Source organism: Polypterus senegalus, chromosome 2, assembly GCF_016835505.1.
Source record: "Polypterus senegalus isolate Bchr_013 chromosome 2, ASM1683550v1, whole genome shotgun sequence".
NCBI lineage: Eukaryota > Metazoa > Chordata > Cladistia > Polypteriformes > Polypteridae > Polypterus > Polypterus senegalus.
This window is the reverse complement of record NC_053155.1, coordinates 260,701,511-260,724,479: the sequence shown is the minus strand read 5'-3', so window position 1 is coordinate 260,724,479 and position 22,969 is coordinate 260,701,511. Positions and strand designations below refer to the sequence as shown.

The 22,969-nt window shown below is 37.0% G+C and overlaps 1 protein-coding gene across 4 annotated transcripts in view; it reads left to right on the top strand.

Annotated features, from left to right (window-relative positions):
* Positions 1-11,622, top strand: part of zdhhc20b (zinc finger DHHC-type palmitoyltransferase 20b) — a 63,771-nt gene extending 52,149 nt beyond the window's left edge. For all 4 annotated transcript variants that reach the window (XR_005632705.1, XM_039745441.1, XM_039745439.1 and 1 more), the window contains 2 exons: positions 6,037-6,094; positions 8,556-11,622. Coding sequence is in view for 3 of the 4 variants with exons in the window: in XM_039745441.1 (XP_039601375.1) it covers positions 6,037-6,080 (44 nt within the window). In the remaining variant the exon portion in view is untranslated. The remainder of the gene's footprint in view (positions 1-6,036; positions 6,095-8,555) is intronic.
* The last annotated feature ends 11,347 nt before the right edge of the window (positions 11,623-22,969 follow it).

Here is a 22,969-nt window from a genome sequence, read left to right as displayed (position 1 = left end):
TGCCGCTGGTGTTTGTCATGCCCACGGCTAATGCGGGATACAAGTTTAATGAGAGGACACAGGGTACAAATGACAGTTTTGATCACTTTGTAACTAAGTTCAAATTGCCGGTGAAGGGCTGTGCTTATGCAAATTCCGAGAGACTATGTTTGTGGGGGGATTGACAGTTAAGGCGGGTGGGGAGTGACATCATCATCTCCCCTCCCATTCACCTCATTTCGCTCTGAGCTGAGCTCCACGGCTAACACCGTCTTCCTAAGCAACTTCGTCACACTACCACCAAATACTCACAGAAAAATCCACAAGTTAATACACACGCTGTCTGTAGAGTTTCTCCACACTCAATGTATTCCTCGCGTCACCGTTATACCCTCTGATCTGCCATTTCAATTGAAATGCCTCAAATTTCCAGCTTCGCAATGACAAATAATAAGTCTCAGGGACACACCCTACAAAAGGTTGCCATTGATTTCAGGCAAGATTGCTTTCCTCCTGGACAAAACTATACGTTGCATTCACAAAAGTAATTTATTTATATAGATATAGATATAGATATATATATATATATATATATATATATTAATATTAATTATACACACCCCGATCTACATACTGTGAAATAAACGAACCACACACCCTGGCGCAACATGAGAGGCTTCGCCTCTAGCGGTGACATCCGAGGTTCAATTCCCGAGACAGGGTGCAGTGAGTGTGTACTGCCTGATGAAGCACGTGCCGCGTACTGTTTATATATCTAGGCGCTTCCCGATTCATTTTACCCTCGCACCCCCTTGGTTTGAGAAGAAGTATGAAATAATATGAGGTTAATGCAGAAAAACAGATCACCAATTGAAGCTTTATGAATAATAGATACTTTATTCGCCATCAATAATTGTTTTGGTAAACCATACTCGGTGTAATCCTCCTTCCATGTTATAATTTTTCCGTGACTAGCCATGATTAAATGAACAGTAAAAAAGTAAGAGCGAAGCGAGGGTGACTTATTCAGGTAGGTAGACGACGGCTCAATAGCTTGATTTTGGATATAAGTAGGTTCTATTTAGTTGCCAGAAATAGCTTTGGTAGGAATGGAAGTTGGATTTAGTCTTTAAATTTTTATGGTGAAGAAAAATTTATGCAATGATGATTAAATTTAACTTTCATTCCTACTAAACATAATTCTGTCGACCAAATAAAAATTACTTATATTTAAAATTTAAATAGAACTTGAACAGAAACGATAGTTCATAATACCCACGCAGCACTAAGTGCACGTAAGATTAGGAGTCATCCGTTTTAAAAAGCAGCGTATTGCACTGATACGAAATAGCCTGCCCATTTAATTATTTAGGAATGGATAGATAAATTAAGATTATGTTTTTAATTTTTTTCCTCAATGGATTCTGGCACCCCCAGCAAAAACTGCTCACACCCCAAAGGAGAAATATAGATATATCTAACTATATATATATATATATATATATATATATATATATATATATATATATATATCTATATATATATATATATATATATATATATAGAGAGAGAGAGATATATATATATTAATACTAATATATACTAATAAAAGGCAAAGCCCTCACTGACTCACTCACTCATCACTAATTCTCCAAGTTCCCGTGTAGGTAGAAGGCTGAAATTTGGCAGGCTCATAACTTTCATATTTATGGAAATTCAAGAAATTTGGTAGGCGGCTTCCCTGCGCTAACCGAAACCAATGTACATACTTATTTCAGTGGTATGACGCCACTGTCCGCCGCCATATTGAACTTTCCAACGTCACTAATTCTCCAACTTCCCGTAGGTAGAAGGCTGAAATTCGGCAGGCTCATTCCTTACAGCTTACTTACAACAATTAAGCAGGTTTCATTTCGAAATTGTCCGCGTAACGGTCAACAACGTCCATAATGTTGAACTTTCTTATTTACGGCCCCATCTTCACGAAATTTGGTAGATGGCTTCCCTTAGCTAACCGAAACCAATGTACGTGGTTATTTCGGTGGTATGACGCCACTGTCAGCCGCCATATTGAATTTTCCAACATCACTAATTCTCCAACTTCCCGTATAGGTAGAAGGCTGAAATTTGCAAGGCTCATTCCTTACAGCTTACTTACAAAAGTTAAGCAGGTTTCATTTCGAAATTCTACGCGTAATGGTCATAACGGTCAACAACGTCCATAATGTTGAACTTTCTTATTTATGGCCCCATCTTCTCGAATTTGGTAGGCGGCTTCCTCCACTAACTGAAACCAATGTACGTACTTATTTCGGTAGTATGATGCCACTGTCGGCCGCCATGTTGAACTTTTCAACAGTCTTTGTTACTTATGGGCCCATCTTCAAGAAATTCTATCGATCAAAGAACTGTCACTTACCGAGTAGTTTACATGCCCGGAGATGGTACCTACCTTTTCCATTCTCTTTGTTACATATTGCACGGCTATATCAGGCTCACTCTTGATATCCGGAGGAACATTCTGTCTTATGTATTGAATGACTGGGACAGGTTCAAGGTGTGGACTGATGACGGTACAGGAGATAATTATACTACACAGGAGCACTAGAAGAGTGAAATGCTTAAGCCCGTCACCTATGGTTCTGCATGTGAGTTGATGGCTGCCGCTGAATTGTTCGGTTGTCGCTTTCAAGTGTACCGAAATGGCCAAATATTTTACACCTTTGGACAACCGCCAATGCCTCTTAAACATCTTAGATTCACAGGTGACGATTTCAGTAGTGGACACTTTGATGTTTATGAATGTTTAACTCTTTTAGGGCTAATTTTTTTTTTTTGTTTCTTATCTCCCAGGGCTGAATATTTTTCCAAAAACTAACATTTTTTAAAAAAGAACACAAAGCAATTGTTTAACATATCAAATCAACAAAAAATATTTACTTTTGACAAATGTTACTGTCTTGCATGTTGTATGAGCCTGCATACTCTATGATTTCACATACATATCACATACATTTTACACAGCAAAGTCCTGCAAAGTCTGATCATGTTGCTTTGGTGCCTACTTTTCAATTGTCTGTTGCTGCACTTTCTCACATATATTGTTAGTGTGTACTGTAGAGAGACAAGTCACCCTTTTGCCATCGTGCCATTCCACTGCCACCAAGTTTTCTGCCCGCATGAAAACCGTATTATCACCTCTTTTCATCTTCTGAAACTTTATGAACTTTATGCATGGCATTATAGCCTGGCTCACCCCATGGGATTTGCTTCTGTTTATTACAGAAGTGAATAAAACTTTGCAGCAGCACGTACCTATCACCATGCTGCATAACCTGTCCAAAGCCACCAGGGGACAAAGCACGTTTGGACCAATGCTCCCTGAAGTTATATCACCAGTTCTGTCCCATCTCTATTTGTAATACCACAGTACTTCACCGCTTTGCTAGTATATATATATATATATATATATATATATATATATATATATATATATATATATATATATATATATATATATATATATATATATATATAGAGAGAGAGAGAGATATAGAGATGTATATATAGAGATATATATATATATATAGAGAGAGATCTCTCTCTCTCGAGATATATATATGTATATATATATATATGTATATATATATATGAATATATTTATATATATATGAATGACAGTTTGTGCGTGCCGATGATTTCCGCACGTGTTCAGTCTCTCCCTGTGCAGCCAGCGAGAGCGACACACAAGCCCGCTCGCGAGAGAGAGAGAGAGACACACACACAAACACAAAAGTGCGCGCGTGAGAGAGGCACACACACACACACACACACAAGTGCGCGAGCGAGCGAGAAACACACACACACACAAGTGCGCGAGCGAGAGACACACACACAAAAAAACACACAAGTGCGCGCGCAAGAGAGACAGACACACACACAGACAGACAGGCACACAAGTGCAAAAGAGAAAGGGCTGGACGCATAAGGCCGAGAAGGCAGTTAAAGAATGCACTGGGCTTGTTTTTAAAGAAACAGGTTCGAGCATTATTTTAACCTCGTATTAATTAAAGACTTTTTTCTATTGGATTTTAACCTACACTTCACTTCTGTTTACAGCAATCGGTTTGTAGCGTGCATTGTTACAATGTTACTTTTCTTGGTGGTTTATTAAATTATGGATTTTTCAAATGTTCATTTTTTCCCTGTGCTTAAAACTGTGTTTTTAGTGAGCAGATCGTAGCGCTATAGCGCGAACTCTTGCAGTATTAGTTTTCTCTGTTGTTCAAGGTTTTCTCAGTGTTATTCAATGTTTTTACATTTAGTTTACTATTACGCTGTACATTCTATGGTATAATTAACTATATTTGTGCTTAAAAATCTTCAAAAATATATATATTTACATACAGTTTGTACGATCTGGAATGGATTAATTGTATTTACATACAATCCTATGGGGGAAATTACTTCAGGTCACGACGAAATTGGGTTACGACCAGAGTTTTGGAACGAATTACAGTCGTGACCCGAGATTCCACTGTATTGATATACTCAGAAAATTGTAATATTTTATACATTTCAATCAACAGTAAATCATACCATCCAAGTTTTAAATATGAAAAACAAAGGGTCACATTCAGCAATAATAATAAAATAAATGTAAAGTCTTCAATGTTAATATAAAAGGAAAAAATAAACAAAGTAGTACTTCTTTTGTTGGATCAAATGAGGCAGAATGTATCCAGCTGATATACAGTCTTTCAAAGTTTTGATTTTTTTTCAACAAGAAAACCAACAAATCCCCTGATGCTGGCTTCAGTGCTATATTTAAGTTTTAAATATATGTATTGGTCTGAATGCATATGCTGAGATGGATTACAAATCCTTCTCAGAGGCTGACTTTTTTCATTTACAGAAAAATTCATGTGTCTTACTGATTAAAACCAGTACACTGTATTTTAAGTTATAATACAGGACGATCCCACATTAAAAGGGATAAGTGGAGACTGTACTGGTTTCTGTTTAGCTGAAGACCATTATTATGAAACAACACCTGAAATGATCAAGCTTTACTTATAGACTTGGATTCACTTGGCGCTGTTTCAATAAGTGTGAAGGGTGGTCAAATTGACCTGGATTTAATTAATACATTTAGGGGTTACATTCCATTCTCCTCCGACCTTGCTTATAAACAAGGTGTTTCTATACACAGAACTGCCATTCAATGTGTGTGTGTGTGTGTTGTTGTTTTTTTTTTTTTTGCACCATTCTGAATAACTTCTACAGGCTGTTGTTCGTGATAATCCTTGGAGATCAGCAGTTACTGGTACCAACAATCATGTCACAGTTGAAATCACTAAGGTCACTTTTTAAAAATTTTTTTTTTGATGTGAACATTCAACAAAGCTCCTAACATGTATCTGCGTCATGTTATGCATTGCACTGTTGCCCCATATTTGGGTGATTGGGCAATTGTATAGATAAGCAGGTGTAAATGTTCATAATCCAACAAACCAAAACACACATATTGTAGAAATATACATGGTTTATTTGTGATGTTACAGAATCTTACCATTTAAGGTATACTATATTTGTACTTGTACTTGTACCACTGTAGGGTCCAGTTTCCTGTCCAATAAGCCACACTGCTTTCAAGTTTTCAACTTTCAGTTGCATTTTACTGCTAGGTTCTTCTGATTAAAGGAAAGGTACTATATGATGAATTTTTACCATAATTGTTTTTTGAAAAGAGAATATTTAAAGTGAATTTGTCATAAAGAGAAACATTTACCTTTGTTGCAAACTTAGCTAGGATTTTGGTTTACACAACTATTGCATAATAAGTATGAATTTAAAATAAGTTTAAGTCAGTCATGATGATTGACAAATCTGTGGCATTAGTGGGAGTGTGTGTGTGTGCAAATGGAGTTGCATTTAAGGCTTAGACTACAAGCATGAAATGCAAATGAAGAATATGTTCTTGCTTCCCCGTATTTTGACATTGCTGGAATTATACAATGCCTGAAATTTAAGATTATCTTTTATTACTTTTTACAGACCCAAATCACAGTGTAGCAGTTTCATTGGAAAGTGATTCATGATTGCTCAGTCAAAGGTAAGAAATTGTGGTGCTTTTATAAAACATCTGTAAAGCTAATGTAAAAGATGCACAGTAAAATTCAAACAAATATGACACTTAAAAGCATCCTACACAAAATGGGATTCACAGTGAGCACAAAATAACATTATCAAAGGGAGATGGGAACCTTTTGCCTTGTCTGTAATGCACATAAGAAACCCAGACAAAATTGTTTGGGGGTTGCTCAAACATATTAAATATATAACCTGTTGTATGCGCGCCCTACTATATCATAAACCCCTACTCTGTGTGGGTATCCAGTATCTCCAAGCAATCTGATTGAGCAGTTTAGTTTTGGTCTGATTGGTCACTTCGCTTTGGATGATTAATCAAATGCAGTTGAGACGGGAAGCATCAGGCAAGCGAGGTCGACACACACAAACAATACAAGGTAAGGCATGAAAAGAACACTGAGAGTCACCTTCAAAGCCAGTATATTTTCTTGGTGCGCATTGGTGGTAGTCAAAAAACAGAAAATAGGAAACTGAGGCACCACAAAATGACAGGGGAATGCACCAGGAAATAGAGGTTGAGACACACAAGAAAACCAAAGAAAGTCATAGGAGGATTGCTTGGGGAGTACTTGTAAGTCAAGAGATTACAAATGTTAGATATTTTTAAATTTATTCTAATTCACGACTAAATGCTTAAAAAAAATGCTTATGGGCAGCAATTGATTAAGTCTAATTTTTACATGTCTACTTAAGCAGATGAGCAGGCAAGTAAATACAGCACTGAAGCAACTGCTCCCCTTTTAACATTCAGTGTTTCAGCATCTGGATTTTGGTAAAGTAGAATCCTTCATAGAAAATGATGAATTACAAAGAAAATGAAAAAAGAAACTTGAACGTTAAAGGTTTTGTCAAAATATTACATAATTTCTTAAAATAAGACATTAAAAATGTCAGCAAACTAAACGGAGATCTCAAATAAAAGTAAGAATGATGTACTGATTTTGAAACTGACTGGATAAAAACCCCAGAGCCGCAGGAATCTTCTAAGACCGAATTTATTAACCACTGAATTACTCAATTCATTCTTAAACTATCCAGACAGTTCTCATTGTTTAACATGCCAAACTGCTAAGTTTTGTTTATTTAGAAGTTGAGTACTGAATGATCAGTAATATGTTGTACAAGTAATATTACCACCTAATTCTTAACTGGAACAATCTCCTTGCACTCTTAGGTGGTATTTTCATTACAGGGGCACACTGTTCACATTTAATACAGTGGAAATGGAGAAGAGGAGAATGTGTAATGTTGGGTTGTTGGTGTGTTATTTCCTGAATTTTCTGAGTCATGTAGCTAGGACAGGATTATTCATGTAGTTAATAATGTTAAAACGCTAGGGGTCACTGTTGCCCCTTAAACCCAACAGACAGATGCACAGGACACAGGATAAAAACATTCAGAAGTATTTTAATATTTCTTCTTTTAAGCCACCAAAGCCACAATAAACAGGCAAATAAACAATAAATCAATAATTATACACACAAATCTCTCCTCCACATCTAACAGCAAGCACTGTCACACCCCTTCTGACTCCAGCTCACTTGCTGACTCTCCAACAGTCCTTTAAATAGTCCTTGACCCGGGTCAGATGGAGAATTGGCTTTTTCTTCAGCCAGAAGTACTTCAGGGCTCCCATCCTTTTGAATTAGGAGTACTTCTGGTCTATAGATGAGGTATGGCTCCTCCTAATGGCACCCACGGTACTCAACATGGCTGAGAAACCGTACTCCAAGTCCTGCACCGTTACACTCCAGGGGAGCTGCCATCTAGCATTATGGAGGAGGCAGTATCCTGGAATAGCGGCCTTCCCTCATCCTTCCATCTCAGGGGCGTCCTCGGCCACGATGAGCTGCCGGCCGTCCGCCACAATAGATAACAGCAAGGTTACTCAAAGTAGTAATTTTGGGTGGATATTTTGAATGTGAGGCGTAATCTTAATGTAACATGCCTTTTTTGATGTTTAAGAATTGGCATTACTTCTCATAGCAAAGCCTCTTATAGATAGGCACACATGCTCCCTCACATGACTGTTTTATAGTCCACCATTAAAGACACGTTACAAAAATGTCACTTTTTAAGCATATTGGAGAAGTATTTTAATTTTCTATATTTTTCTATATATCTGAAATGTGGCTAGTACACATGGCTCTCTTTTCACATGTCCCTTTAGCACTGTAACTTTTCCTTTAGCACTGTTTAGTTATTCTCAATGTCAATTATTTAGCACTTTTATTTATTTTGGCTACTAATGAAAAATTCAGTAATACGCTGAGAAAAGGAGAGTGCATTTTATGGAAACAAATGTTGAACTAGTTTCACATCCATGGTGTGGTAAAATCTTTTATCTGTTATCCCTGATTTGGAGAGAATTTATACTAAAGTTGTATTTTTCATTAATTCTGTTTTTCTTTATTATCTTTTAGGAATAATACGTGATGAAACTGAATATTTATGAAGATTTATTTTTAATATGGTTTACAGAGAAACTTTTTTTCTGCACTTTGGAATACTGGAGAAGTCCGTGTGCAAAGAACTGTCTTGCCTTAAGTTAATTAATACAAACCAATTATTCTTATGCAACAAAAGGACTTGAAAACTAACCCCTTCCTTTTGTATTTTTCTGTGTCACATTTTTATTTTTTATTTTTAAAAAATGTTGAAATCAGGTGTCTCAATGTGCTGTACATAAAATTGTAGTGAGACCTGGTTATTTTTCAGGGTGTGTGTTTTATTAGATGATATAGCTTTAATAAAAAATATTTTGCTCATAGATGATATCAAAAAATTTCACATGCCTGGAGCACAACTGCAAATGGTATGTATGCCAAAAATATGCAGAAAATGTTGTCTTGGAGCAACTTTTGATATCATTTGCCTGATAGTTTCTTAATTATTGGACAAAATATTTAATATACTCAAAGTATCTTTTTGGCAAAAAGACTATATTTTAGGTACCAAATCAGTAGTGCAAGATCAATATGTATATATGTACATATATAAATATATATATATATATATACAGTATATGTGTGTGTATTTAAAAATTGTTTGAGGGCATGGCTTGGGAGAGTTATGTACCACCTAATGTTTCAGTAATTTATATTATAAAGCATAGTCTTAAATAATGGATTGGAAAATACTTTACTTTTTATGTTTACAGCAAATTAGAATATTTTCATGTTTAAGCTTTGATGCATATTTGTATGTATTCATCTTGCAACCTAAGCTGATTGGTTTTAAACTCTAGGACTGCAAATTTTACACTTCTTACAATAAACACTACAGAGGACATAAATTTAATTTTGGTAATGCAGTACAATTGAAAACATTGCCATAGAATATATAGAGCAAACTTAAAAGGGTGTTTTTTTCTATTAAGTGGATAAAATGACTCGAAATAATGTTATATCAACATATAAATTAACTGTACTCTGGACAAAATTTCTCATATATTCTGGGTAATACCACTGCTATATGTTGTTATAAATTTATGAACAGTTTCATGCCTATTTATGCAGAATACGCCTAAATTGGTATAGCAAAAATACAACTAAATGCATGTTTTTTTAGACTATTGTAAACTTCAGTCTTGTTTATGTGTGTGTGTGTATGCTTAGAAATCCATTAATTATACCATATAAATAACATTTAATCTATTATCTGTAAATATTAACCCCACAGGTTTGTAAAGGTTAGTTTAACAGTTCATGAAGTTTTGATGTATATATCTGTAAGTTTAAGCCTAAGCTTCATAAAAGTTACCACAAAAACAAAGCAACGGTTGCTTTAAAAACCTCAAACCTTGTACTTCATGGATTTGCTGTGTATGCATTGGTTGAAGCATACTTGATATTAGCTGAATTGATACTCACTGAAGAGGTATTTTAGTTAAACAGTTAAATGTACCCCTCTTTCCTTCTTTGTAAAAAAAAAAAAGGCTTATCACATAACATTCATATTTTATTCCCAGTCCAATTATTGCAGAATGTTTTTATTTTGTCATGAAGTGGTTCAAAATAAGTTAAGACTAAATGTAACAGATCAATAATGTTTGCAGTGAGATTTTAAGTACATTTAATATTAAATATAATGTACCTGTCACTTTTGAAAGCATATTCTTGACAGTGTATTCCTACATGCTGCCTGTGTTTTTTTGTTTTTTGTTTTTTGTTTTTTTTTGTTCCAGGAGTGAAGGTTTAATTATTGTAAGCAAATTAATTTAGTTGCATATAGCCCAATGTGAGCACTGAAAAATAGATATTCTGTTCAAGAAAATTCTCACTCTCGTGTAGAATACAGACATCTCTTTGTAGCTCATTTCATTGCTGTGAATAAGTTGTATAAGGTATATCATGCTTACTTATTTGTTGTGTAGAATCAGGCTGCATGAAAGAAAACTGAACTGACCAAAGCAACTATTTTGGACCTTTACCTTTTGGGGAGGCAAATTGAGCACCACTGAGGATGCAAGAATTTGATTCTTTCTGAATGTTTTTAAATACAACCATAGGCAATATTTGGAAATGTTTTTATTGTGAGATGTGCACATTGCAGCAGTATCTCGGGTTGTATTACTTCAGATGTATACACGTTCAAGGCCATTTGAGCATAAATGTACTAATAAGCACACTGGTTTATTTACAGTGTATATGGCTTTCATAAAATTGTTTTGTCAATACAAATTAGCTGAAATTAACCATTCCCTTTGCATACTAGTTTCATATGACTACACATGCCATTAGTTAAAAATATTTTATCTTTTTAATTACTAATTTATTTTTATGGGATGCAATGGACTTACTGATTTTTGATAGTATTTATATGTATACAGTATAACTTTTCCTTTAATTACCTATTAGTACTCATTATTTGTCTTTGGCTGAATATTCTTGTTTTACTTTTTAAAATTATTTTCCAATCTCCTTAATCTGTACCTGTATATTTGTATAAAACTTTAATCTCATATGTATGTGTTCTTGAAGGCAAACTGTATATTTGTATGTTCAGTGTTGTACAATTATAACATATTATTGCTGAGATTGAGTTGGTAGGGTAAAAAGCATGGAGTATTGTACTGTAAATTAAGTTAGGTTTATACAATTATATCAAAACAGCCATATATATTTTTGAACTTGTGCACTCCATTATTTTGATATAATTGGGATAATTTGAAGGTTTATGTAATTTCTTGTGTGTACTTATCAGAAAGTTAAAAAATTGAATGCAAGCCATATGAATATTGTCCAATTACAATGGACCAGTATACAATATGAATGAGTATTATTTGAACTATTTACTGCATTTTGTGTTTTATATGCATGTGTAAAAGGAAAAAAAGCTGTTTTTGCCGCAAGCCAAGTTTCTATTTGTCCGTGTAAAATGCAAAAAAATACAGCACTCGGTTTGCACATTTTTATGTAGTTATTTTTTTAAAAATGCCCATTGACTGTGGTTAATTGATTAAAATTAAACGAATAAAAACTGTTTTAATCATCTGTTTCTTGCTTTTCATATCATTTCAAAGGGTTTTTTTTCTGTTTGAAACCCACACTTTAAATGCAATTGTTTCAACTTTGTTTTAGAATGTGTAGGTTTAAGGCTTTAGTACCACAGAAGTTGTCTCCACATGTTCTAAAATATTAAAAACTGTGCAGATTGTGCAGATATTTGCATGTTCAATACTAAAAAGGAAAAAGAACTCTGTATAGAAGCTGAATCATTTGACTTCGTATTATGAATGGTTCAAAATGTTAAAAGCTCTCCCACTTTTATTCTTCAGCCTTGGCTGTCATTTGAAATCGGTCGTCTCCTTCATTCATAAACAACTAGTAAAACCATTCACTCATTTTGCAGTCCTAAATTTTACTTTACAGGGGACTCACAAATCCCCCTTAAACTCAGCCCAAAAAAGCCTCTCGCCCACTTAACTAGCTTGGCAATAAGCAAAAAATACAAATTTTTATATAAGTGTCTATAGGGGATTTATACACCTAATGGTATATAAAGCAGAAAATGTATTTCAGGTTACTAAATTATTATTAAGTCATTGAAGCTATTAAGAGGACTGTGCCACCATGCCAGAAAATCACAAACAGTATGTCAACAACATTTAGTTACATGATGATCTATGTCACTTCTTATTAGTTTTGCCTACACTGGACAGTTCTTCAGCAGCTGCTACCAAGAAAATCCAATTGAAAATCTGTTTGCAGACTATTTTAAACGGCTTTACTTGCTCTTTAGTTATTACTGCAATTTTAACTTCAGCAAAAGCAAATTTATCTAGTTGTGTTCTTCACATACCTTTTAATGAGTATGCCTTCAGGTATTGGACACTAGTACAGCTCTGCAATGCAAATATGCATATATTTTGACAAAGTATGGTTTACAGTTCACCTTGAACCATGTTGTGTTTTTATACAGTATGCAGACTTTGAAATAATATGTGCAATGGACAGCTAAGCTTTTGTTTTGAATTTTCTTACAGGAACTCCTTCAAGAAAGTAGCTAAAGAACTGTGAATAGTCTAATTTTTTCTGTGAGAAATAATGAGGACCAGATTCATACAGTTTGTCTTTTTTATTTGGACTACAGGTACAGTATATGGCACAAAGTCTCCTGTTATATTTCAATAGAATGCCCAGGATATCTGATGTAAATGATCAACTTGCATTCTGGTGTATGAATGGGAAATCACATTCCTGTGACATGTCTTAGTAAACTTCAGCCAGATGATATCTGTGGAACATCAAACAATTAGCCATAAAATCAGATCCAAAGATTGCAGCAAGTATCTGCTGTTCGGCCCCTCTCAAAGTATGAGTGACCAGAATGCATCTATGCAACTAAATAAATGTTAAGTGTCTCATTTCAAAACTGGTTAATCTTTTTTAGAAAACTGCACTAGGTTGAACTGTTCATTGGAGGGAAAAAAAAATAAAGACACTCAAAGAACAGACAAAAAACAATGCATTCTACCCTTGTGCATTTGCTATACAGGTTTTTGCCCTTGTCTCTACAACCTTGTAAGCCCCACAAAACACTCTCCTTCTCACCCCTACACCTTGCCTCTTTTTGTCCTGTATTTCTATCACCAGTAAGCCTTTTCCAGTTCTCCTAACAATTCTAAAACCGCTTTGTTAAATCTACTCCTTCGGATACTTCTGAGACAAAACTCGGAAGCAATTCTAAGATCGGATTGGCCTTGCAACTCTTTAACCGTGAGCAGCATTTAAAGTGGCATGCCTATTTGCCAAGAACTTGCTTGCCTTCTTTGTGCAGCAGAGTTCATTTGTCCCAAGTAAGAGCTGCCACCTGCCAGCATGCTAGACTTCTGGTACTGTGATATAGCAGTGCTAACTAGTGTACAACCATAATAGCCTGCAGATATATGCATAAGTTATAATAAGGAAAAAAAATACCCCTGTGTGTGTGTATATGTATAGATACACATTTGGAGCCATTCTTGGAAGTTTTCCATCACTCTCATTAGCATGTCGGGCAAAATTCCTTCAATTTCTTCTTGAATAGCCTCCTTTAGTTGGTCCAAGGACCGAGGACGATGTTTGAAAACCTCCTGTTGCCCTTACTCTTTGAACCCACAGCAAAATCGTTTTCCGGTCAGGAACACTTTCATTAGCACGTAAACCGAACCACGTGCGAAACACCCTCTGCGTCGCAGCTACAGATTCGCTATATTTGAAAAAAAGCCTCGATCCTCACCCGACCACGGCATGGTGACGACTGCAAACTTTATTATGTACCGTACCTAACAGAACGGAGTTATTTGTGCTGCACCCTGTATATATGTATGTATGTATGTATGTATGTGTGTGTGTATATATATATAATATATATATATATATATACTCAGCAAAAAGAAACGTCCTCTGACTTTCAACTGTTTTTACTTTCAGTAAACTTAATGTGTAAATATTTGTATGAACACTAAAAGAGTCAACACCATAAGACATAAACTAAAAATGTTTCACAATGTGTCCCTGAATGAAGGGAAGCTCAAATTCAAAAGTACCAGTCAGTATCTGGTGTGGCCACCAGCTGCTTGAAGTACTGCAGTGCATCTCCTCCTCATGGACTGGACCAGATTTGTCAGTTCTTGCTGTGAGATGTTACCCCACTCTTCCACCAAGGCACCTGCAAGTTCCTGGACATTTCTGGGGAGAATGGCCCTAGCCCTCACCCTGCGATCCAACAGGTCCCAGACGTTCTCAATTCCTTCGATGATAAACACAAATCCGTCCATCACCCCTGGTGAGACAAAACCGTGACTTATCAGTGAAGAGCACTTTTTGCCACTCCTGTCTGGTCCAGCGAAGGTGGGTTTGTGCCCATAGGTGGCGTTGTTGCTGGTGATGTCTGGTAAGGACCTGCATTACAACAGGCCTACAAGCCCTCAGTCCAGCCTCTCTCAGCCTATTGCGGACAGTCTGAGCACTGATGGAGGGATTGTGTGTTCCTGGTGTGACTCGGGCAGTTGTTGTGGCCATCCTGTACCTGTCACGCAGGTGTGATATTCAGATGTACCGATCCTGTGCAGGTGTTGTTACACGTGGTCTTCCACTGCGAGGATGATCAGCTCTCCTTCCCGTCTCCCTGTAGCGCTGTCTTAGGCATCTCACAGTGCGGACATGGCAATTTATTGCCCTAGCCACATCAGCAGTCCTCATGCCTCCCTGCAGCATGCCTAATGCACGTTCACGCAGATGAGCAGGGACCCTGGGCATCTTTCTTTGGGTGTTTTTCACAGTCGGTAGACAAGTCTCTTTAGTGTCCTGTGTTGTTAGAACTGTGACCTTAAATGCCTACTTTCTGTAAGCTGTTAAGGTCTTAACGACCATTCCACAGGTGCATGTTAATTAATTGATTATGGTTAATTGAACATGCATGGAAAACATTGTTTAAACCCTTTACAATGAAGATCTGTAAAGTTATTTGGATTTTTAAAACATTATTGTTGAAATACACAGTCCTGAAAAAGAGAAGTTTCTTTTTTTGCTGAGTATATATGTGTGTGTGTGTATATATATATATATATATATAAAATCACAAAGAAATAATTAAAATTCATTCACTGTAGGTGCTGACCTCTGACAAAGCTGTTGTGTCACCATACCAGTTTGAGATTTTCATGGATAGGATGGCAAGGCACAGCTGAGGATGAGACAGGATTCTGTTGGTGAGGCTAGGGGTTGGTTTATGCTTAGGATTTTCCTCTTAGCCTCAACTGATTGTGGCCTTCAACACACATCAGCACCTCCAAGTCTGAGGTCATAATTTTCTTAGAAAACAGTTGATTGCTCTCCATCATTTTGGTTTTAAACTGCTCTTAGTGGAGGAATTCAGAATACCTTGGAATCTTGGTTAATAGTGATGGAAGAATGGAATGTGACATCAAGAAGTGGACTGGAGCCACGGCAGCTGTTTTGCAGACAAGTACTGGTCTGTGGGAGTGAAACGGGAGCGGAGTTTACCAGCCGATTTACATCCCAGTCCTCACCTGTGGGCATGAGCTAAGGTTAATGAGTGAAAGAATGAGATCACAAGTACAAGTGGCAGAAATGAGGTTTCTTCTCATGTGTGCTGACACTCTGTGACGGGGTGTGAAGCTGAGCAATTCAGGTGAGCCCTGGACTAGAGTTACTGCTCCTCCTCTGGGCATGTCACACTAATCTGACACCCCATGACAGAACCAGGACACACTTGAGACATTATATCTTAGCTTGCCTGGAAACAGCTAGGAATTGTCCAGGAAGAGCTGGAGTCTATAGCTGGGGACAAGGAGGTCTGGAATAACTGCCGCTATGATCATCACCAGAAGAAGCTGTTTGAGAAGATGACATGTTATAGAAATATTAGTAAATGTGCTACAACACAATGGGTCTCCAGCTTTCATTCTGAGCCATTAATATACTTTGGTGACCCAGGAAGAAGTTCACATCACTTTCTTGTGGGCAGCAAACCTAAAGCAATCTGACAGAATTAGAAACCAGATAAAGACTGAGCAGTTGCAACATAAAGTAAGTGCTGTACTGCTGAAATAAAAAAAAACACTTGATTAAGATGTGCAAGCTGTTGAAATGCAGTGAAATGGCGGGGGTAAGTTCCAGTGTTAAAACCAGGCATGAGAATGACAGCAAGATTGCCCTTCTCATCCTTTTTCACTTTCAATGTGAATTCCTGAAGCAATTCTTTAATAATATTAACGTTTAATGAACTTAAGGCATATATTGTATATCTCTCACAAGACACACTATTCTAAACAGGTCAAGGGAGTAATCTGTTCTCTAAAATGAAACTTCATTTTAAAATGGAGTAAGTCAAGATACTGTTTATCCCAAAATATGATAAGTAATCCCAGTTTCATCAGAAGCCAGAACATTTTATAAATACAAAGGTATTTAAATAATTCAGATACTATTGATAAATTCTGGCTGTGCACTTCATTTCCTGCTGAATTAATGCTTTGGGAGTTGTCAGTTGTAGTGATAGTTGTGAAATATACACAACATATTTGATTCTAATTTTGCAAAATTAAAGCAGACAACTTCTCTGCAAGCTGATACCAGCCATACAGTCGCTTTTGTGGTAAGCTGGAACTCTGAATCTTGTTGGTTAAGTCAGAGAAATGAACAGGATTAATAGAGGCTGAGGTGGAATAAACATACCACTTTTAGATTGCCCATCAATCCCAAACTAATCCGACTCTTAACTAATTAAATACAGGCTTCACGATGAGTTGGCAGAGTAAGAACATAAGAAATTTTACAAATGAGGAAACCATTCTGTCATCAAGGCCATTTGTTTAATAGCTCAGCTGTCTCAATAGCTCCTCCAGAATTCTTCTTAAAGGCTGTTATGGTTTCTGTTTCGACTTCTTGCCTTGGTAGTTTGTCCCAGATTGTCACACTTCAGTCCTAAATGCACTTCCCCTTAATTTCCACTGGTGTCTTAAAATACACGATTAACTCTTAAGTTGAAAGACTTCTGATGGATCTACGTTATCACTGCCACTGAGGATTTTGGAGCCCTGGATTAGGTCTTCTGCTAGAGACTACATGTAAACAAGTTTAAGTCTGTCAAAGTACAACATGTTCTTGAGCTCTGGAATGCATCTGGTTGCTCTCCTCTGCACAGCTTGAAGTGCTGCTAAAGTATGTCTTCCTTTCAGCGTGGTGATCAAAACTGCGCACAATATTCCAGATGCAGCCTCCGCTGTGCATTATATAATCTATGCATAATGTTTCTCAATTTATATTCAGAAAGTCTTTGATATAACTTAACATTTTGTCTTTTTAAATTGCTTCTGCACGTTGTGTAAACAATGAAAACGTTTTGTCAACATAAACCAACATTCTGTAGTACAGTGTCCCCCATCCTATATTTATAATCGATCGACCTTTTGCCCACGTGTAACACTTTTCTACGTTAACCGATGGCTTCACTCCAAGTGGAGAATTCTCCTCTCATTTATATTGTTTGTCTCTCCTGCTGGTTAACCAACTTGAGATCCAATTTTACAGGTTACCTTTGCTGGCTGCAGCTTCTAGTTTCAGAATTATGTTTTGGTATTAGACTGTATCAAAGCTTATTGAAAGTCTAATTTTGTCATAGGTTTTGTTTTTGTCAACTATGCCAGTTGCCTATTCAAAGAAAAATCTAAAGAAGTGGTTTGGCAAGATCCTCCTCTCGTAAACGCATGCTGACTGTTATTTAGTATGTTATTTTCATATAGGCGGTTTATTATTTTTAAATCAAAATTACGGGTAGCTGTAGCAATATGCAATATGTTGGTCATTTCTGGATGATACTTTCATCAAGCATTTGGAGCTGGAGGTGGCAGAGTTAAAGATGCTAAGATTTGCACTGGGTGTGACGAGGATGGATAGGATTAGAAATGAGGACATTAGAGGGTCAGCTCAAGTTGGACGGTTGGGAGACAAAGTCAGAGACTGTGAGATTGCTTTGGTTTGGACATGTGCAGAGGAGAGATGTTGGGTATATTGGGAGAAGGATGCTAAGGATAGAGCTGCCAGGGAAGAAGAAGGTCTAAGAGAAGGTTTATGGATGTGGTGAGAGAGGACATGCAGGTGATGGGTGTAACAGAACAAGATGCAGAGGACAGAAAGATTTGGAACAAGATGATCCGCTGTGTCAACCCCTAACGGGAGCAGCCAAAAGAAGAAGATTTGGAGGTGGGGAAAACGTTGAAGGTATGGAAACCTCTTTCCATAGAAAGGTAATTCACATGAACAAGTCTCCTTTATTGGTAAGAAATACCCTTTTTTATATTTTTTCTGAACACTTCACACCACCAGCCCTGGTTTCTCCCCAAATGGGGGAATTCCCTCTGACCTGGCAACCGTGAATGGCAGAGAAGACATTAGTAGAGATGAAGGGCAGTGAGGAGGAGGTGCCCATTTGCCAGTAAGTGTGAAAGATCTGCCCTTAGATGTCACCACTTTGAAACTGAGATGATATGGTGAACGTATGCCACTTCATCTAAACATTTATGTGAAAGATGTGTTACATGTCTGGACCTTTGAGGAGGAGAAACTGAGTAGAAATTCAGATTATACAATATTTTTTACCCAAAGCAATACTCTGGAGAGAATTTTGTATTTGCAGGATACTTTTTGACAGGGTAAGGGGGAAAGAATAAAAGTTATCAAAAATGCCCCAAAAGTGCTGAATTTTTTTCTACAGCAAAAAAATATTATGCGTATGTAAACACGTATATTCCAAAATGTCAGCATAATCACAGTCACCAATGCACATCAGAACTGTTTGTTTTTGTGATATTCTAGATGTACCCAGACCTTTCATGCATGCAGAACTTGAGAACGAATTGTGCCCGTTTGGATGTGATGTACTGTATCCATGTGTGATGATGTGGGTTCAGCTCCATGCTCCCATCTGGCTTCTGGGGTGCTCTCAAACTCGACACCATCAGTAATGTAACCGGATGAGCTGATCAGTGAGGACATCACGAAACAAAGGGATGGATCAAAAATGTGCAAAGTGCTATTATTAAAAAACGAAACATGCAGGTTAGGTGGATTCTAAATTGTCCTTAGTGTGTGCTTGGTGCGTGGGTTTGTGTACCATGCGGTGGGTTCACGCCCTGCCCGGGATTGGTTCCTGCCTTGCGCCCTGTGTTGGCTGGGATTGGCTCCAGCAGACCCCCGTGACCCTGTGTTCGGATTCAGCGGGTTGGAAAATGGATGGATGGATGGAAACCAAAATCAAAACAGAAGTGTTCAAATAAATAGTGCACATTACCTGCATTGTGAGGGAGCGTCAGTTACGGCACTACGGCCATGTGGCACGTTTCCCAGAGGCTCGTAAGATCCTTATTGTTGGGGATCCAAGTGGCTGGTCAAGGCCACATAACACCTGGCTGCGGCAGATAGAGGGTCGTTTCCAGAGGGTGGGACTGGACTGCATGTCTGCCTGGGGGGTTGCCAACCGGGATCCCAAGTTGTTTCATTGTGTAGTGGGTGTGGCAACGCACTGTACCAGAGCATGCTCCCCAACATGACTTGACTTGACTGCAAAGTGGCTACCAGCAGCATGCACGTAAGGTAATGGGTGATTCGCTAATAATTCATTCTTTTTGAACAGCTCTTTTCAGTGAACCATATGAACCATTTCATGAGCACAAACGAATCAATTCAGTGGAGCTATATGGGAGTGCTAAAGAGAATGACTATCCTTTTAGCATGATGTCATTAGCATTCTTTCACTGATAGATATTTAAAGTGCATGGGCAAAGTCAGTCTGAATGCTAAGTGCTGACCCATTTGATTTGTGAACAAGTCATTACCCGAGAATCAGTCTAATGATTCTCATTCATTTGATCCTTCATTATGGGAATCAGTCTAACCAGCTTCGTTTGTTTGATTTGTGAACGAATCATTATGAGTTGCACAAGTCTCGCTCACTTCTGATTCTGTAACGGAACATCATATTTTAATTATGCATTCTAAATGTGTTAGCATGTTTTGTGTATGGAAACGGGACAATCGCATATGAATTATCATGTTAAGTATATAATTAATTGTATATAAATAATATATACTTAATTATATATATATATTATGATTGTATACATTGTATCGTCGGCACTCTTTACATGGCTCTTTGAGGTGGCTCGTAGTCCTTAAAAGTAGTGCCCACCGTTGTTGCACCACGTGGAAAAGCATGTGACTTTGCAGGCATGTCATTTATACGGCGCCCCTGCCACTGCTGATGTAATACTAGCTCATATTTAGGTGACTCATCAAGGATGATGTGACTTGTCAGTGCTGTTACAATATATTCAGTTATATATAAATCAATAATCCATGATATTATTTATATACAGAAAAACATATACTGTGTATCAAAATAATGTTTGAATAATTCAATGATATATTTGTGATGTGATCAGAGGGAAAACCTGGACTTTCTGTACATGCCAATCTGTAAATGAATCGAACAAATCAAATGAATCAAAAGAATCAATTCACTTAAATGAGCGGTTCAAAAGAATCTTATCAGTACAATGAATCTAAATGCACATTACTAAGGGATGGCTGCAATTGGCTCGATCCCCTTTGCTGTTCCCATTATTTACTGAAGTTCCCCATTCTCCAGTTAGGACCAAAGCACAAGGGTGCAATTCCTTTTTCCTTGTAACAAACAGAGAAAAAGCCATATCTTAAACACATGCTTTGTTAAAGCAAGATAACCTGTTGTTTAAGATTTTGGTTTTGCTATTGATTTCACAAAAACGAAACAAAAAAACAATAATATTAATCTATAATTAGTGCGCTTGTTGTGTTGTGTTGCATGGCGCCATGGCGTAGAAGGTATTTATAATGTCTTAGCTCAAGACGCGCCTATTGAATTTAATTATAATGCCTGCTTTCTTTGTTTGCTTGTTATGGTTTTTCATCCATGTCCCAGTATTCACTGTTTATCACAGCGCACAACATTTTCTTCTGTTTAGCTGAACTGCTTTTCAGTATGAGTTTTCCATGAATGCAGGTTCAATAAGGTGCCCACGGGTGCAGGTGAAAGTATTGCCTTAATTACATTTGCAGTAAATAAACTAGAGAAACTAACAAACTATTGTGGTGAAAAACTGCAGTGTTCAGGCAGTTTCAAATGAAAACGTGCTACAAAGGACTTTAGTTATCTACTAGTGCTCTTTAAAATGCAAGCAGACAAGTTCTCAGGAGATCGTAAGAGGCGCATTTTACAGGAAAGTGTTGAACTAAATGAATTGCCACTGAGTGACATTTTATATTCTTGCTGAAACCCCTTTAGGGGCTCCATAGGGTTATGTTACATATGCAAAACCAACAGTGAATTTTGCTTAAAACTGGGAGGGAACAATTAGACAGCTCACTGAATGCCACATTTCTAAATCAATCAAATGTGTCATGAAGGCGGCTTTCAAAGTAGGGGTGGTGATTTTGAATTGCAGACTGAAGATGTACTCTTGTTGACATGGTCTGACAGAGAGCAGGCTTCTTGATTATGATGAACTGACACCAGCCGAAAAGTCTCCTAAAAAAACCCTGTTAGATATATAATTGTGTGACACATGTGTAGAGAGTGCATTGCAAATGTTAAAATTAAACATAACCTGTTGCAAGCGAAAACCTTTCTATAAAATCAGAATTTATATTGCCATTTAGTCTAAAATTAGACTGTGTCTTGCAAGTGTTGTTGGTAGCATAGACTGTAGTAGAGAGACAGAATACAGTAGCGAGTGGGATGATTTGTTTCTCTTTTTTAACAAAAAGACACTTACTGAGAAGCAGGGGAGCTGCAGTCGTAATTAATTAACAACACATTTAAAAACAGTTAAATGCAACAAAGCCATTTCCTATAATATAATGAGCAAATAATTTGTTGATGTTCAAATGACTACCAAATGACATTGAACTCTAAATATACAAGGCCATATCTGCATGCTTACATAGTGGATTAGGGAGCAGGCAGTTTTTGAGAGGGTTAGGGTTAGGTTTAGGGTTCTGTTTGAATGAGTGAACATGTTATCATTATATTTATATTAGGTTATGTTTTCTTTAAATTCATTGATTTCTTCTAGTTTAAGGAGGCAGATGTCAGATCTAAGATAATAGCTTTTAGTATAAATCCTAGAAGCTCACAACACCTAGCATGTTTGCCTTTGTACTTACAGCATATATATATGTATAATAATTTTACATTATACTTCAGGGTTCTAAATAAAACTGTAATAAATTCATGCTGAAAATCTCATCTTCTTCTTCTTCTTTTGGCTGCTCCTGTTAGGGGTTGCCACAGCAGATCATCTGTCCACATATGGATTGGCAAAATTTTACACCGGATGCCCTTCCTGACGTAACCCTCACCATTTCTCAGGGCTTGGGACAGGCACAAAGAAACACACTGGTTTGTGCATTCTCTGTGGCTGGGTTATGCTAAAAATCTAATACACGATGACAAATAATAGTCAAATATGGTACCAGATGATCAGTTCTGATTGTTAACTGAATATATGATCCAAAACAGACACTTTATGGAGAAGAATACAGTATCTTTAATGTGATGGGCTATGTTGCTGTTAAAGTCTATACTTTTTCTTCTTGTTAGGATGGGTTTTGATTTCTGATAATCTGATACAATCATCAATCATGCACATACATCTTTTGTACATGTCGACCCTAAAGGTACCCCAAAATTCCCAGTGAAATTAAAAACTCTGAAACAAACGTGGGCATTAGTTTGTGCCAAGGATTAAAATGTAAGAAATCCTGTCCTTTAAAGTGTTCCTTCTTCCATT